The sequence below is a fragment of the Talpa occidentalis genome, unplaced genomic scaffold (genome assembly GCF_014898055.3).
Source record: "Talpa occidentalis isolate TD23 unplaced genomic scaffold, MPIMG_talOcc4v2.1 talOcc4.11, whole genome shotgun sequence".
Classification (NCBI taxonomy): Eukaryota; Metazoa; Chordata; class Mammalia; order Eulipotyphla; family Talpidae; genus Talpa; species Talpa occidentalis.
In genome coordinates this window covers 11,724,121-11,738,697 of record NW_023601104.1, presented here as the reverse complement: position 1 = coordinate 11,738,697, position 14,577 = coordinate 11,724,121, and the positions used below count along the sequence as shown (strand labels likewise).

The following is a 14,577-nucleotide window of genomic DNA, read 5'->3' as shown; positions in this document are numbered from 1 at the left end:
GGGTACAGAACAGGCAGACTGACTGAAATACACTGCTGAGGGGAGCAGCGGGTGGGACAGGAGAGGTCTGCTGCGCCATGTGGGTAGCTCCCTCGCCGGCCGGGGATTGAACTCATGCTGCAGAGGCTGCAGATGAGTTCGTAGTGCAGTGCTTAACCCCTTGCGCCACCAGGGAGGCCCCTCAGGTGTCTTTTTTGCAAGCGGCCCAGTGATCACCAGGGGGCTGGGTTCAGGAATGTGAGTACCAGTTTCTTATCCTCTCGGCTGTGGACTGAAGTGTCTCCTGCCTGTGAAAATTGGGTTGCAGTTGCTTCCTGGAGCAAGTCAAACCCCACCTCCAGCTTCGGGCCACCTGGCCCTGAGTCCACAGAGCTGCCAGCCCCACCCTCTGCACTCCAGCGATACCTGTCGGACCTGAGCTAGCAGCCAGTGTAGACAGAGGAGAACAGAGTGGCTCTGGGAAGCAGGCAGGGTTTTCTGCTGGGAACTTGGCTGCTGGGTCATGCTCTGGGTGCTCTGGCCGAGGTGGCTGGCTGGCAAGGGGCTGCCCCTCCTGGGGGCAGTGCTGCTGCGGAAGAGAGAGAAGAGACCTGAGTGCGGGCAATGGCGGGTAAAGTACCTGATCTTCCCTGGGAACTTGGGGTCTGGAGGAGTTGTGGGGGCACAGCCTCCTGTGAAGACTGAGACCAGCCCCCAGATTGGGCTTGGATTTAGGGGGAACTAATTTGCTGCAGACAAACTGGTGAAGGTTGAATTTGAGTTCCAGAGCTAAAATCCAAGCGAGTTCATTTTCAAGATCTAATTGGCTTTATTAAGCCATTTGTCAATCAAACACCATTCAATCTCGCAAGCAGAAAGGTGCTATGCAAAACTACAAAATGAAAAGGTTTTATAGGTAGAAAGAGCAAGATAAGGGAAGAGGAAGTCATTTCAGGCTTTAGTACATACCTGTGGCGAGTGGAGAAAGGTTTTATGGCCAGTTACCTTGTTTTCCGTTGGGGAATGATTGGCGCTAACCGAACAACTCCGTACTGACCAATTAGGACGACATTTCTGGGGGAGGTTGAAACTGAAGGGAACTTGAAACCACAGTTAGACTCTTAGTGGGCTTAGCACGAGCACTGCCATTCTGCACCTGCCATATTCTTTTCTTTTTTTTTAAAAGATTTAATTTTTTTTTATTTATACAAGCACTGGGTACAGTCAGAAGCGCGGGAGGGTGAGAGAATTCACCAGAGCCAGAGCAGGGAGCAGAGCAGGCAGAAGGACCGAAGGACACTGCTGAGGGGAGCAGCGGGCGGCAGGAGAGGTCTGCGCTCCATGCGGGACCCTCCTTCGGTGGCCGGGGAGCAGCTGGGGATCGAACCGGCGTTGCAGAGGCTGCAGGCAGCTTCGCAACCCAGCGCTCAACTGCTGCGCCACTGGGGAGGCTCTGTCATTTTCTTTTTAACAAGACCTTGGCTCTTGAAAATAACTCTCCAGTTAGAAATGGAGTGTGAGTTCATGTGACATTTCTTGTTGGCTGCGTTTTGTCCAGAAGACCCTAGCCAGCCTGCTGGCTGCAGAGACCAAGGGGAAGGAGAAGGAGGCTGGGTTTTTTGAAGGCCTAGCTCCCAGAAGGCTGCAGTCTGCTGTTACCACTTGAGTTCAAGTTGGTGTGTCCTCAGTGACACGTGAGCCTAGGACGAGCTGGCTGCTTCTCAGTTTCTCCTCACCTGCCTGCTGTCTCATCGGCAGTGTGTCAATGAAGCCTGTGTCAGGAAGCTGGTAGGTGGGGCAGAGCACAGCTTTCTCTTAATATTTAATCTCCTTAAGCACATTACTCCACTGGTCTCAAGCCACATGTAGCAAGGTTGTGGTGCTCCATGTGTTAAGCACCTAGACCCCGCACTTTATATTAACTTCTCGCTTAAAACTCACCACAGCCCTATGAGATTATCATAACCCCCATCCTAGAGAGGGCCAAATGGAAGCCCAGGGAAGTCAAGTAACTTGCCCAAGGCCTTTCGGCTAGTCCATGGTGGGGCTTAGATTTGAGCTCAGGCTGATTCCAGGGTCCAGGCTCATCAACATGCTGAGCTCCCACACCTGGGCCCTGTGGAGGCCTCCGAGGTGCCTGACACACTGACCAGAGTGACCCTGGGCCAGCCGGCTGCTCTGTGGTGGGATGCGGCAAACCTGAGCTGGGCGCCACGGCGGGGAGGACACCCCTGGCTTCCGGGAACTGAGTTCCCTGAGGTTTGTTGTTTCAGCGGGAAACCCACCCATACTATGACCTCCAGGTGAAGGTGCTGAAGGCCAAAAATATCCAGGACACAGACCTGTGTGAGTGGCCCCCATTTTCACCGTTTCTCCCCTTCCCTTTCCAGAGCCCAGCAGGGGTGGGCTTGAGGCGTGAGTGTGTGTCTATTTAGAATGTGCTTGAAGGAGTCCAGAGACAGGCCCCTGCAGGGGAGGGGTGTGCACACTGAGGATTCCTGAGTCTAGGAGGTGGAGCAGCACCAGCCTGGGTGAACTCATAAGGCCTGCAGTTGCCAGCAGTCAACGGAGCTTTCCATGGCCGTGCGGCACTGGGAGGGCTTTGTTACCGAAAATAGGAAGTTTCTGGGCATGACTCAATGGCTGCACTGCCATGTGGTCTTCTCAACTAGCTGGCGTTTTACCTACTAGGGAGGATGGAGTCAGGACAACCACCCTCCCCAGACCACCCTGGCACGCGGGCAGTGTGCTCCCCCCTGCTCCTCCCCTGCCACCCCAGTTGCCTCCAGCCTTTTCAGCAATAAGAGTTAGAGGCTGAGGACACCACCCCATCCCACCCAGTGTCCAAAGCTGATTGCTATGTGCAACTGTGGCTGCCCACGGCGTCCCCCAGCCCCACCAAGACAAGGACGGTGGCCAACTGCAGTGACCCCGAGTGGAACGAGACCTTCTGTTACCGGATTCATGATGCTGTGAAGGTGAGGGCCAGCCAGGGGCCCGGGCTCTGAAGGGAGAGGGCTCCTCCAGGGTGCCTGCCTTCCCATCCTGCCTCAGGTTCCCACCTCCTGCCTGCTCTGTTCCCAGAATGTTCTGGAGCTCACCCTCTATGATAAGGACGTTCTGAGCAACGACCAGCTCTCTCGGCTGCAGTTTGATCTGAGGGGCCTCAAACCAGGTCAACCCCACAGACACACCTTTCTGCTCAACCAGCAGGTGAGCCGCCTCAGCTGTGCCAATAGTGAACTGCCCCCCAGGAGAGGGGGCCCAGCGTGGGGCACTGAGGAGGGGGCTCCAAGACATTCGCTCCTCTAAAGCTCTCCCTCCAATACTTTCCTGTGTGAAACCAGTATGTGGGCTGCTTGAGGGCACAGCACTGTCTGTCTCAGTCTCTGCTAAATCTGCTAAATCTAGAACAGCGTTTTGAATGGCTGTAGCTCCTCACAGAGATGCCGCGTCCCCTCCTGTGCCCTCAAGAAGCCACAACAGATTCCTCTTCTAGTCCCTGGAGCTGAGCAGGGGTGGGGGGTTGAGGGTGATCACCAAGGCTTTTGAGCTTTAAAAGCTAGTGCTCCCTGCTCCCTCTGTGTAGGATTCACAAGAGCTGCAGGTGGAGTTTCTTCTGGAGAAGAGGTGAGTCCAGGTGGAGCTTATGCCTTCCTATTTACTTTGACGCTGACCATCCCCAGGCAGCTATCAGTGACCAGGCCCTGCAACAGCCTCTCCTGAGAGGGGAGGTTCTCATCTTGGCTGACACCATTACCCGCCCCAAACCCTGCCATGCTCCTCAGGCATTTCCAGATACTTGGGTCACATTATTGTACTAATAGCCACCTCAGGGGGACCAGATATCCCATGAGCCTCTCATCCTTTGCAGTCAAGTGCCTGCATGTGACGTCATCACCAACGGGGTCCTGGTGGTGAGTAAGGAAGGGGAACTTGGGGGAGCTCAGGGTTGAGAGGGCAGTGAGGAGTCTATGATTTAGCCTGTTGTGCCCACTTGCCTCTTAAGAACACGTAACCCCTCAGGGTGGCATCTCCACGGATGAGGGGCCCAAAACTGCCTCATGTCTGCCTCAGTGGACATGCCTGAAGCCCGCCTTCCAGCCTGTGTCGGCACAGTACTCACTTGGGACCCTGGCTGCTGCGATTGCTGAAGGACCATTAGTTGGGTCCCTCACCTTCTCCCCCACTCCACCAGGGGCCACTGCCTCTGAGTCCTGGGAGGGGGTTGCTGCCACAGAAGACGTTGTCTGGAAGGCACAGGCCCTGGGAAGGTTGATACCTGGACCTGCCCCAGGCATCCCTCCCTCACCCTCTCCCTCGCTCCTGGGTGGAGCCCTGTGCTGGGACCTGTGGCCTTCCAGGCTCCCACTGACCTCTGCTCTCCTCAGGCTCAGCCCTGTCTGAAAATCCAGGGCACCCTCGGGGGCGATAGGACAGCCTCACATCGAGAGTATGGTGAGTCTGGGTGGTTGCCTGGGGTCTTGCCTTCTCTCCTGGGGGTAGGAAGGGCGCCGCCTGCAAGAAGGTGGGTCTGGGGCAGAAAGTTCTTAAATGCTTCACCGCTCCAAGCTGACCAAGGATGGAAGAGATTGCCTCTGCACGTAGTGAATTTCCTGTCCCTGGACATATTCACACATAGAAGTTGTGTGAGTCCAGGTACAGAATCTCCATGGTAGCCTTTATTTCGTTCACAATTAGCTGAAGCTTGGCCGATCTAGACAGGGCTTGCTGGGAATGACCTGGCCCTGCCCCATGTGCCCCCATTCACCTTCTGTGACCAGCAAACCAGCCAGGGCATGTTCTTAAAGCATCGCTGGAGGCACAAAGGGACAAGTCCAAAGGAGCATGAAAAGGTTCAAGCCTGTGGCCACTCACAGGAACAAACATTTTGTTGCCAAAACAAGCCACTAGGCCCACCCTAAAGTTGGAGGGCTGGGCAGATAGCCAGGCTCTTACTGGCAGGAGATGAAATGATGCGGCAGAGCAAGAATTCCAGGATGAAGGACTGGGGCCACCAATGCAGCCTGCCTGCCCCCCAGGGCCACCACTCAGGAGCAGGTCTGGATTGGGGCGCTGAGCATCCAAGCCACTGGGAGGAGCCCCACCCAGATAACATCGAGAAGTCACCATGAGTCAGGCATTGCGCTAAGCGCTTTACATGTTTTGATCTTCATAAAATGTTGGTAGATATAATCATTATTCTCTCTTAATTTATGAGGCTGAGGCTTAAAGACATTTGCTTAAGATCACACTGCCAGGAAGTGGTTGGGCAGGACCCAGCCTGGGCATGGGGCCCTCCAGGGTCCCCACCTGCTCTCCGCCTCAGGTGCTGTCATTCCTCGCTATGACCGGTATATATCGATCTGTCTAAATTTCTCTTTTTAAAAAAGATTTATTTATGCATTCAAAACTGGGGTACAAGCCAGAGGTGTGAGGGGGGGCGGGTGAGAGATTCACCAGAGACAGAGTGGGGGACAGAACAGGCAGATGGACTGAAACACACTGCTGAGGGGAGCAGCAGGTGAGACAGGACAGGTCTGCTGTGCCATGTGGGTTGCTCCCTGGCTGGCAGGGTGATGAGCTGGCGTTGCCAAGGAGAAGAGAAGGGAGAGGTGGAGTCACACCCTCCCTCCCCTGTTCTCATTGACCCTTGGGCACTCACTGGGTCCCTCTGCTCCCAGGCTCTAGGCACATTCGACTGGCAGTGCCTGGGGCCTACGAGAAGCCACAGGTCTTGTCCCTGCAGCCTCCCAAGGAGGCCAGCCTCCTGCCCACCTTTTGTTTCCACGTGAATCCAGTGCTCCGCCCCAGGCTAGATGTGGAGCTGCGGGAGCAGCTCAAGGTCCTCCAGGTGAGTGAGCCCAGGGCAGGGCATGGCCTGATGGTAAGTCAGGCCGGCCTGGAGAGCATCAGGGGGCCACCCTGGAGCGAGGTCTCCCTCCACTCTGAAGGGTTCCTGGGTGCATTCTTTTCCACAGAGTGGCCCGAGCGCTGAACTGGAGGCCCAGACGGACAAGCTGGGAGAGGGGGGCGTTCTGCTTTCCTCTCTGCCCCTGGGCCAGGAGCAGCAGCGCACCGTGACCCTGGGGAAGGTGAGGCTCTGTCGGGGTGCTCTAGAGGCCCCTGCCTGCTTGGTGGCCACCAAGAATGTTCTGGAGGAGGGGCCTGAATGGGAGTTAGGATCAGGCTGGTCTCAGGCTCAGGCTTGGTGTCTGCGTCTGGGTCAGAGTTACCAGAGTGGCAGGGACAGCCAGTGGGCCAGTCCTGGTCAGCGTGCTCGGGGCTGGGCTCTTGTCTTTTTCAGGGCCAGGAGGTGACTCTGAACATGAAGGCAGAAATGAGGTGAGGCAGGACTTCAGGAGGAAGACCCTTGCACTGAGCTGGAAGTAGGGCGCCCCCTGCTTACTCTGCTCCACATGAAGGGAGCGTGTCTTTACCTGTAGGGTTCTGGTTCCTTGTGGCTGCTTCTAAGGGGTTCAACAAAGTGTAGCCCTGTGAAAACTGGATTTCATCCAAGGCCCTGACCCCAGTGTCCCTCTCCCCAACCTTTGACAGCTCGAAGAACCTTGACCTGCGACTTGGCTTTGACCTCAGTGATGGGGAACAGGAGTTTCTGGACAAGAGGAAGCATGTTGTGTCCAAGGCGCTTCAGCATGTGCTGGGATTGAGCCAGGCGCCTGACAGCAGCCAGGTATGGAATGGCACGGCTGGCTCCTGAGCCACTGGCCAAATCCAGCCCCTTCCCTAGAGAGGACAGCGAGCCCAAGAGTACAGGAGGCGTTGTTAGAAGCATGAAGCAGAGGAGGAAGGGGCAGCCAGATGTTTCCCTGAGCTGATGGTAAACGCGGTTAGGAGTCAGGGTCCCGTGTGTGAAGAGGGCTGAACTTACTGCCCTGGCCGCGGGGCATGTGGTAGTCAGCTTGGGTTGCCAGAACAGAGTGCAGCTGCAGACAGGAGGCTCAAACAATAGACATTTGTTTTTCTCACCCAGAGGCTGGGCCTTCAAGATCAAGGTACCATCAGGACTGGTCTGTGGTGAGGCCTCTCACCAGAGAGATTACATGGAAGGCTCTTGGATGAAGGCCTGACACGTGTTGGTGGTGGTGGTTGTTAGAGTGATGATTCTTGTGCCCAGGTGCCTGTGGTCGCCGTCCTGGGGTCAGGAGGTGGGACCCGCGCCATGTCTTCCCTCTACGGCAGCCTGGCAGGATTGCAGGAGCTCGGCTTCCTGGACGCTGTGTCCTACCTGAGCGGGGTCTCTGGGTCCACATGGTAAGCAAGGCAGGGCAGGGTAAATGAAGGGATATGGCATGGATATGAAGGGGCAGGGATATGGCAAGGAGAGCTGATGGGAAGGGGCTGGGTCCTGCCTCCAGGGACTGGGGGGGGGGCATGCTGGGACCCCTGAGTGGGTGATACAGTTCAGTGGGTGCAATGAGAGGGAGGAGAGGTTTCTCAGACTCCTGCATCCCTCCCTCCACTGGCTCTGCCCCCCTGCTCCTGACTCACAGGCTCTCCTTCCATGCGCAGGTGCATCTCCACACTCTACAAGGACCCGGCCTGGTCCCAGGTAGCCTTGCAGGGTCCTATTGAGCGCGCTCAGGCTTGGGTCTGCAGCAGTAAGAAGGGGGCACTGTCCAAGGAGCGGCTGCAATACTACGACCAGGAACTGGTGGCCCGGAAAAGCAACGGCCACAGTGTTTCCCTCATCGACCTCTGGGGTCTTTTCATTGAGTATTTCCTGTACCAGGAGGTATTTAATAAACATGGCTCCTTCAGGCCCCTACCCTACCAGCATTTAGTCCTGACTTAGGCCTGGGCTAAGGTCTAAGGTTTGCAAACTACCCCTCAGGTCTACACTCCCTGGGTGCAAGAGTGAGATCCCTGAGTGGGCCTGCACCGATCATCTTTCTTTGCTCCTAACCCCTGGGGTAGAAGTGGTTGGGCTGCAGTTCTCAGTTCTGTCTGTGGATTAGAATCAACAGCACAGCTTTTCAAAGACTCTGAGGCCTGAGACACTGATTTTGGTGACCCTGGGGGTGAACCCCAGCACAGGTGTGTTTTGGAAGTGTCCCAAATGTTGCAGCCTGTGCTGAGGAGGGACCCCCCTCCTCCATTACTCAAGCAGCCATGACTCACGCCCACCGGTGGCTGCTCCAGATCTGCAGGCCCAGCATGTGCTGGGAGATGAGAAGATTCAGAGCTGAGGTTCTCAGCTGGGGCCCTGGCCCCCTGGTGTGCGACCATCACCTGCACCGTTTCTGGCTTCTCCAGCCTGAAGTCTGTCCCTCAGACAGTGTCTCTAAAGCACTGGCCTTGGCCACCAAAGCCATGCCCCACAGGGTGCCAAAGCTCAGCACAGGATTGGGCAAAGGGAACTTGTATGAAGCCAAGTGACTTCCCTTCTTTTCTGTCCAGGAAAACCCTGCCAAGCTGTCCGACCAGCAGGAGGCGGTCAGCCAGGGCCAGAACCCCTACCCCATCTACACCAGCGTTAACGTCCACATCAATATCAGCGGGGAAGACTTTGCAGGTGCCTGGTGTAGGGACCTAGGAATCAGGTGGAGGTGATGGCTGGTAGGAGGGTGTAAGAGGCCCGGCTAGCGGGCACGCGAGCAGCCCAGAGCACAGAGGTCTTGCTGCCTCTTGCTCCTGACAAGGCCAAATTTTGCTCAAGAGAAAGGACCAGGGTGAAGCCTGGGATCCTAGTGGGACGCACCCGATGACTCTCCCTTCATTCTGTACCCCCAGAGTGGTGTGAGTTCACCCCCCATGAGGTGGGCTTCCCCAAGTACGGGGCCTACATTCCCACCAAGCTCTTTGGTTCAGAGTTCTTCATGGGGCGACTGCTGCAGAGTCGGCCTGAGCCCCGGATCTGCTACCTTCAGGGTGAGTCTAGGCTGGAGGGCTGGGCACAGGGCAGGCGTGGGGCCAGGTCCTGATATGGGATGGCAGAGTGGGAAGGGCTTTCTTGCTTTTCTTCGCAGGTATGTGGGGCAGCGCCTTTGCCGCCAGCCTGGACGAGATCTTCCTGAAGATGGGTGGTTCGGGCCTGGGTTTCCTAGACTGGTACAGAGGCAGTGTAAACATCACAGGTAGAAACCACACCCCTCCCACCCCTCGTGTACACACCTCTTTCTAACAGTAGAACCCTGCAAGAGGCGTGAGAGCCCTGGGTGTCCCACTATCAGGGATAGTCTAACTTATAGTTAGGGCCTCTAGATGCGCGGAGGTCTGCTGGGGGTGTGAGACGGGGGCCGGGGGAACACCCACATCAGCAGATCTCATGGGAGTTGTGAGGTGACTACTGGGTGATAGGTTGATTCCCTGTGCACACCCCCAAGGCTCCCCTTCAATCTGCTCCTTCAATGGCCAATGAGCTCCCTGCTGCTTCATACAGTTCCACCTTTCTTCCCTGGATAACTTTGCTCAGCTCTTAAAATTTAGTTCTGACACCATTTTGTCAGTATTCTGTGTCCTGCCCCATCCCTCCAGGCTGTCTGATGGTCTTACCCCGAGATCCCACCCTCCATTTTTTGCTCAGTGTGTTAGGATTCATTGTCTCTTTGTGAGACTCTCCCCTAAGTAGGCTGGGAGCACAGCGCCAGGGGTCGTAACCACTCAGTAGGTGCTTAATGGATGAAATTCTTTTTAATGGCTCTTGCCTCCTCTCTCTCTCTCTGTCTGTCTCCCTCTCTCTATACACACACACACACACACACACACACACTCTCTCTCTCTCTATATATATATATACACACACGTATATGTATGTGTATATATATATATATATATATATATATATATAACATCATTGTTCATCTTTGTACAATGTCTTATTTCTCCTCTCAGGTGTAATCCCATAAAATTCCCACCACCAAGTCACCTGTGAACTGTCACCATAGTCTCCTGTGCTTGTCCCTCCCCTATTTTAATCTCTCTCCCTCCACCTCCCTTGCTGAATGTCTCTGATTTATAGTTTACTGCTAATTTTGTCTTTCTTATTTTTCTTGTCCCTTGTTTTGTTCCCCTGTATCCCTCCTATAAGTGAAACCATATAATATATTTTTTTCCCTCTGGCTTATTTCGCTGAGCATAATTCCTTCTAGTTCCATCCACATTGCTGCGAATGGCATGAGTTTATCTTTTTTGATTGCTGAGTAATATTCCATGGTGTATATGGACCACATCTTCTTGATCCAGTCATCTGCTTTTGGGCATTTAGGTTGTTTCCATATCTCAGCTATTGTGAACAGTGCTACAACAAACTTAGGAGTGCAGGTTTCCTTTCGAATTAGTGTTTTGTGTCCTTTGGGTAGATTCCTAGAGTGGAATCTGGGTCATATAGTTGCTCTAATGGATGAAATTCTGATTGGAAATTGTGGATACAACCTTATTTTCAAAAGATGGGAAATAAATTATTTAATGAATGTAATTTCATAAACACCTTTTGAAACATGGGGCACATAAAAGAATAAATCATTTGAGTTTAGGAATAAATGATTTGAGTTCAGAGGCCTGGGAGGCAGGTTGGTGGAGGAGGAATGTGGGGGGAGGAGATGGAGGGGCCAAACAGAGGGGTGCCACTTCTGATGATAGCTCACTGTCCCACCCCATTAGACAGCTGCGAGAAGCTCCAACTGCACGACCCCTCCAGGCTGCAAACCAGGCTCTTCACCCCTCAGGGCCCCTTCTCCCAGGCTGTGCTTGACCTATTCACCTCCCGCTTTACTTATGCGGAGAATTTTAACTTCACCCGGGGCCTCTGCCTGCACAAGGACTATGTGACTAGCAGGGAGTTTGTGGCCTGGAAAGGTGGGTGCTGCTCTGGGTGGGTACCCCATCGCCTGTGCCTCCTTTGGACTGGGACTGGGATGTGAATTCCTCCTGCCCTGGGGCTGGTGGGGGAGGACAGTGCTGGAAGGCAGGTGGGGGCTTGCCTGGGAAACCCTGTGGTGTCAGATAGAGGGGGTGCAGGAGAGAGCTTTCCAGGGGAGTGTATTCCCAATTCCAAGAGAGGAGGGCTGCTGCCAAGAGCAAGCAGTTGTCTGTGTTCAGAAGCACACCCGGATGCCTGCCCCAACCGACTCACGCCCATGCTGGAGAGCCTCTGCCTGGTGGATGGTGGCTTTGCCATCAATTCTCCATTTCCGCTGAGCCTGCGGCCACAGAGAAAAGTGGACCTCATTCTGTCCTTTGACTACTCCCTGAATACCCCTTTTGAGGTAAGGGTGGGAGTCCCTGAGGTGAGTGGACAGAGGGGGCTGGAAAGGCTCTGCTGAGGCGGCCTGGCTGGGTGTAGGGGGAGGCCCTTCATGGAAGGCCTGGGTGCACATCTGCCAGCAGGGTGCCTTGTGAGCTATCAGCAGCACAGGCCCCTCGTGGGGGAGGAGGATTGCAGGGATTATGTGTGTGTGTGGGGAAGCGGGAGGAGCCAAAGCGGGTCCTTGGGAATCTTCTTTCCTGGTCAAGAGAAGACCCCTGCTCTGGACCCTGCCTGCTCCTGGTCGTGCTCCCCGCTCTGGTCCGGGCCTGGGCCTGCTACCCCTGGGGACTATGGTAACAGCAGAGCTTCAGGGTCCCCCCAGGGAGCCTCTCACAGCAGCTCCCTCAAACCTGTGCAGGGGATGAGGATGGTGGGCAGGTTCTGTGGTCTGCTTGGTCAGCCCTTAGCACTCTGGCCTCCTCCACCTGAGGAGATAGATAAAGCCTCTTCCAGCGTGACCTTCAAGCAATCATTCTCTCAACTTTGGGAGGCTGAAAGCCTCCCCCTAGAGGGAGCGGAAGGGGTCAGAGAAGGAAGCTGTGGGAAGTCACAGGGAGGAATGGCCTCCGCGGTGCTGGTGATTATTATTAAGCTGCCAACAACCCCAGCTGAAAGTCCTTCTCGTTTTCATGTTCTAAGTGCGGAGACTGGCTCAGAAAGGTGTCAGCTTGAAGTTGTTCACGGCAGAGCTGGCCGTGAAGCCTGGGCCCATGTGCGTCCAGCAGGGAGGCAGCAGGCTCAGAAGCTTGCCTCCCCACCCAGGTCTTACAGATGACGGAGAAGTACTGCCTGGATCGAGGCATCCCCTTCCCCAAGATTGAGGTGCGCCCTGAGGACTTGAAGGAGCCCCGGGAATGCTATCTGTTTGCCAAGGCCGAGGACCCGCGCTCACCCATCGTGCTGCATTTCCCGCTTGTCAACCGTACCTTCCGCACACACCTGGCCCCCGGTGAGGTCAAGTCCTGGGGTGGCGATGGGGTGCGTTCCGAGAGTGGACTCCTGGATGTTAGATCAAAGCATACCTCCTGCGCGGCCTGAATTGGTCACTGCTGTCTTCTGCTTTCTGGACCTCAGCATTCACAGTGGCCCTGTTCCTTCCGCGTGAGAGAGCTAAGAGCAGAGCCCGAGCAGGGCCACGCAGGAGCAGCAGATGTCCTGGGGCAAGGGAGGTTGCTGGAACAGCCAGTCCACATCAATTCCAGATGTCCCGGCCTGAGCTCTCTTCCACTTCCTACCCCCAGGTGTGGAGCGGCAAACCGCTGAGGAGAAGGCCTTTGGGGACTTTGTCATCAATGGACCAGACACCCCCTACAGCACGACAAGCTTCACCTATGAACCCAAGGCATTTGATCGGCTGGTGGCCCTGAGTCGGTACAACGTTCTGAACAATGCGGAGACTGTGAGGCAGGCCCTCCAGCTGGCTCTGGACCGGCGGCAGGCGGGCGCCAGGGCTGGGGGCTGACCCAGTCTGCCATCTGACTATGATGGAGGGGGGCCAAGGAGCTCCAGCCCGAGTTTGGTAAAGGGAGGGGAGGTGGTCTCTGGGCTGGGGCTTCTGCTTCCCATCTCTCCAGAACCTGCCTTGAGGTCCCCCAAGCCTGGGAAAGCGCCTGCAGAATTGCAGCTTGGACTTGGGGAGGGCCCTTCTCATGTCTGTGGGAGAAAACACACAGTATGTCTCTCCAGGGGCTCTTGGGGAGTGAGCCAAAGGGAATGGCACTCGCTTCACATTGGTGTATGCAGAGGCTGTCAGGCAGCAATCTAGCCACAGGGCACCTGCTCCCCCAACATGGATGGGTGTCAGGGCACCTGGTCTTCAGACTCCTTCTAAAACAGAGCTGTGAGAACTGAGGGGCAGGTCACCCTCCATAACCCAAGACCAAAAGCAGAAATGTGCCCATCCAATCACACTCCCCCGAAACGGCCACCCCCCTCACCCCCAACTCCTAGATGCAGTGCTGAGTGCCATCAAAAATAAAGGGGTGGGCCTCCCCGGTGGCACAGCAGTTGAGCGCTGGGTTGCAAAGCTGCCCACAGCCTCTGCAGCACCAGTTTGATCCCCTGTCACTGGGCGGGGGTCCCACATGGCGCGCTGACCTCCCCTGCCGCGCCCACTGCTCCCCTCAGCAGTGTATTTCATCAGTCTGCCTGTTCTGCTCCCTGCTCTGGCTCTGGTGGATTCTCTCACCCTCCCACACTTCTGACTGTACCCAGTGCATGTATAAATAAATAAAATCTTTAAAAAAAAAAAAAAGAAAAAAAAAAGAATGACCAAGTTTTTAAAAAAAAAAATAATAAAAAAATAAAGGGGAGCCTTGTAGGTTGCCCATCTGGGTCACTAACCCCATTGTCCTGCCTGCTAACTCTCCTTCGCCTTCTGGCCTCCTGGGCCCTCCTCACCCCTCCCCACCCTCTCTGCGCAGCCTCCGAACGCTCAGGGCTGAGGGCCCATCCTGGCTGCAGGCCAGCTGGTGGGCGTGCACTTGTCTCTGGGTAGGCCCATCTTTGACTTTTTAACCACGTGCTTTTGCCACATATACTGTTGCCACCTGACGCGTAGTGCCATCCCAGAAGCAAAATGGATGTGTCTAAAGAGTGTATCCATTTATCGGGGCAGATGGGTGTGCACCTGTGCGTGTGTATGTCCTTGGTGAGACCCAGCTGGTGAGCATCTGTCTGTCCCAGGGATGGGCAGTGACAGGGGAGCCTGGCAGGGGCTCCAGGACAGGGGTTCCTGACTCACAGATGCATTTGATAATCCGCATGATTTGCTTGTCTCTGTTTCTCATTGCTCCGGACCCACCTGGGACCCTCCAGCTGTCTAAGAACTTCTCTGGAACAGGCGGATTTTAGGTCTGTGGAGAGGAGATCCTCTCTGACCAGGCTTGGTGTGGGGCTTGCCAGGCCCTCTCCCTCTAGCCACTGGCCTCTGCAGCCATATTCCCCTCACCCCATCCCACCCCAAGGCTGAGCTTCCTGGTCCCTTTGGTGGCCAGGCCGCCATACTCACTTGAATACTTGCTCCTACTGCACCCTTGGCCAGGAGTGCACATTTTGCATGCGTGTGCATGTGTGCACACACACACACACACACACACACACACACACACACCATCCTCTCCAGGAGCAACGTAACAATTCTTCTTTCAATCAGGGACACTTGCAGGAAGACTCACCTATCCTGACTCAGAAGAAAACCCTAGTTCTGGCTCCCAGCTGGGAGGAAGTTGGGCAGATCCCAGCCTGGCCTGGCCTGGGGCCCTGAGCCTTCCTGCAGGACATGAACTGTGAAGGCTGAAGGAACCAGGCCTCAAAAGGGCCAGTGTTTT

General features: G+C 55.4%; 1 protein-coding gene across 1 annotated transcript; it reads left to right on the top strand.

Moving 5' to 3' along the window:
• The first annotated feature begins 502 nt into the window (after positions 1-502).
• On the top strand, positions 503-12,909 carry PLA2G4F (phospholipase A2 group IVF). The gene is made up of 20 exons (XM_037501747.2): positions 503-610; positions 2,253-2,325; positions 2,821-2,957; positions 3,064-3,192; positions 3,569-3,609; positions 3,854-3,896; positions 4,371-4,437; positions 5,664-5,833; positions 5,961-6,074; positions 6,287-6,324; positions 6,538-6,673; positions 7,118-7,254; positions 7,513-7,735; positions 8,401-8,515; positions 8,734-8,871; positions 8,970-9,077; positions 10,603-10,797; positions 11,041-11,207; positions 12,011-12,197; positions 12,490-12,909. The coding sequence occupies exons 1-20, from the start codon at positions 503-505 to the stop codon at positions 12,708-12,710; spliced, it is 2,547 nt and encodes an 848-aa protein (XP_037357644.1). The 3' UTR covers positions 12,711-12,909.
• Positions 12,910-14,577: the final 1,668 nt, after the last annotated feature.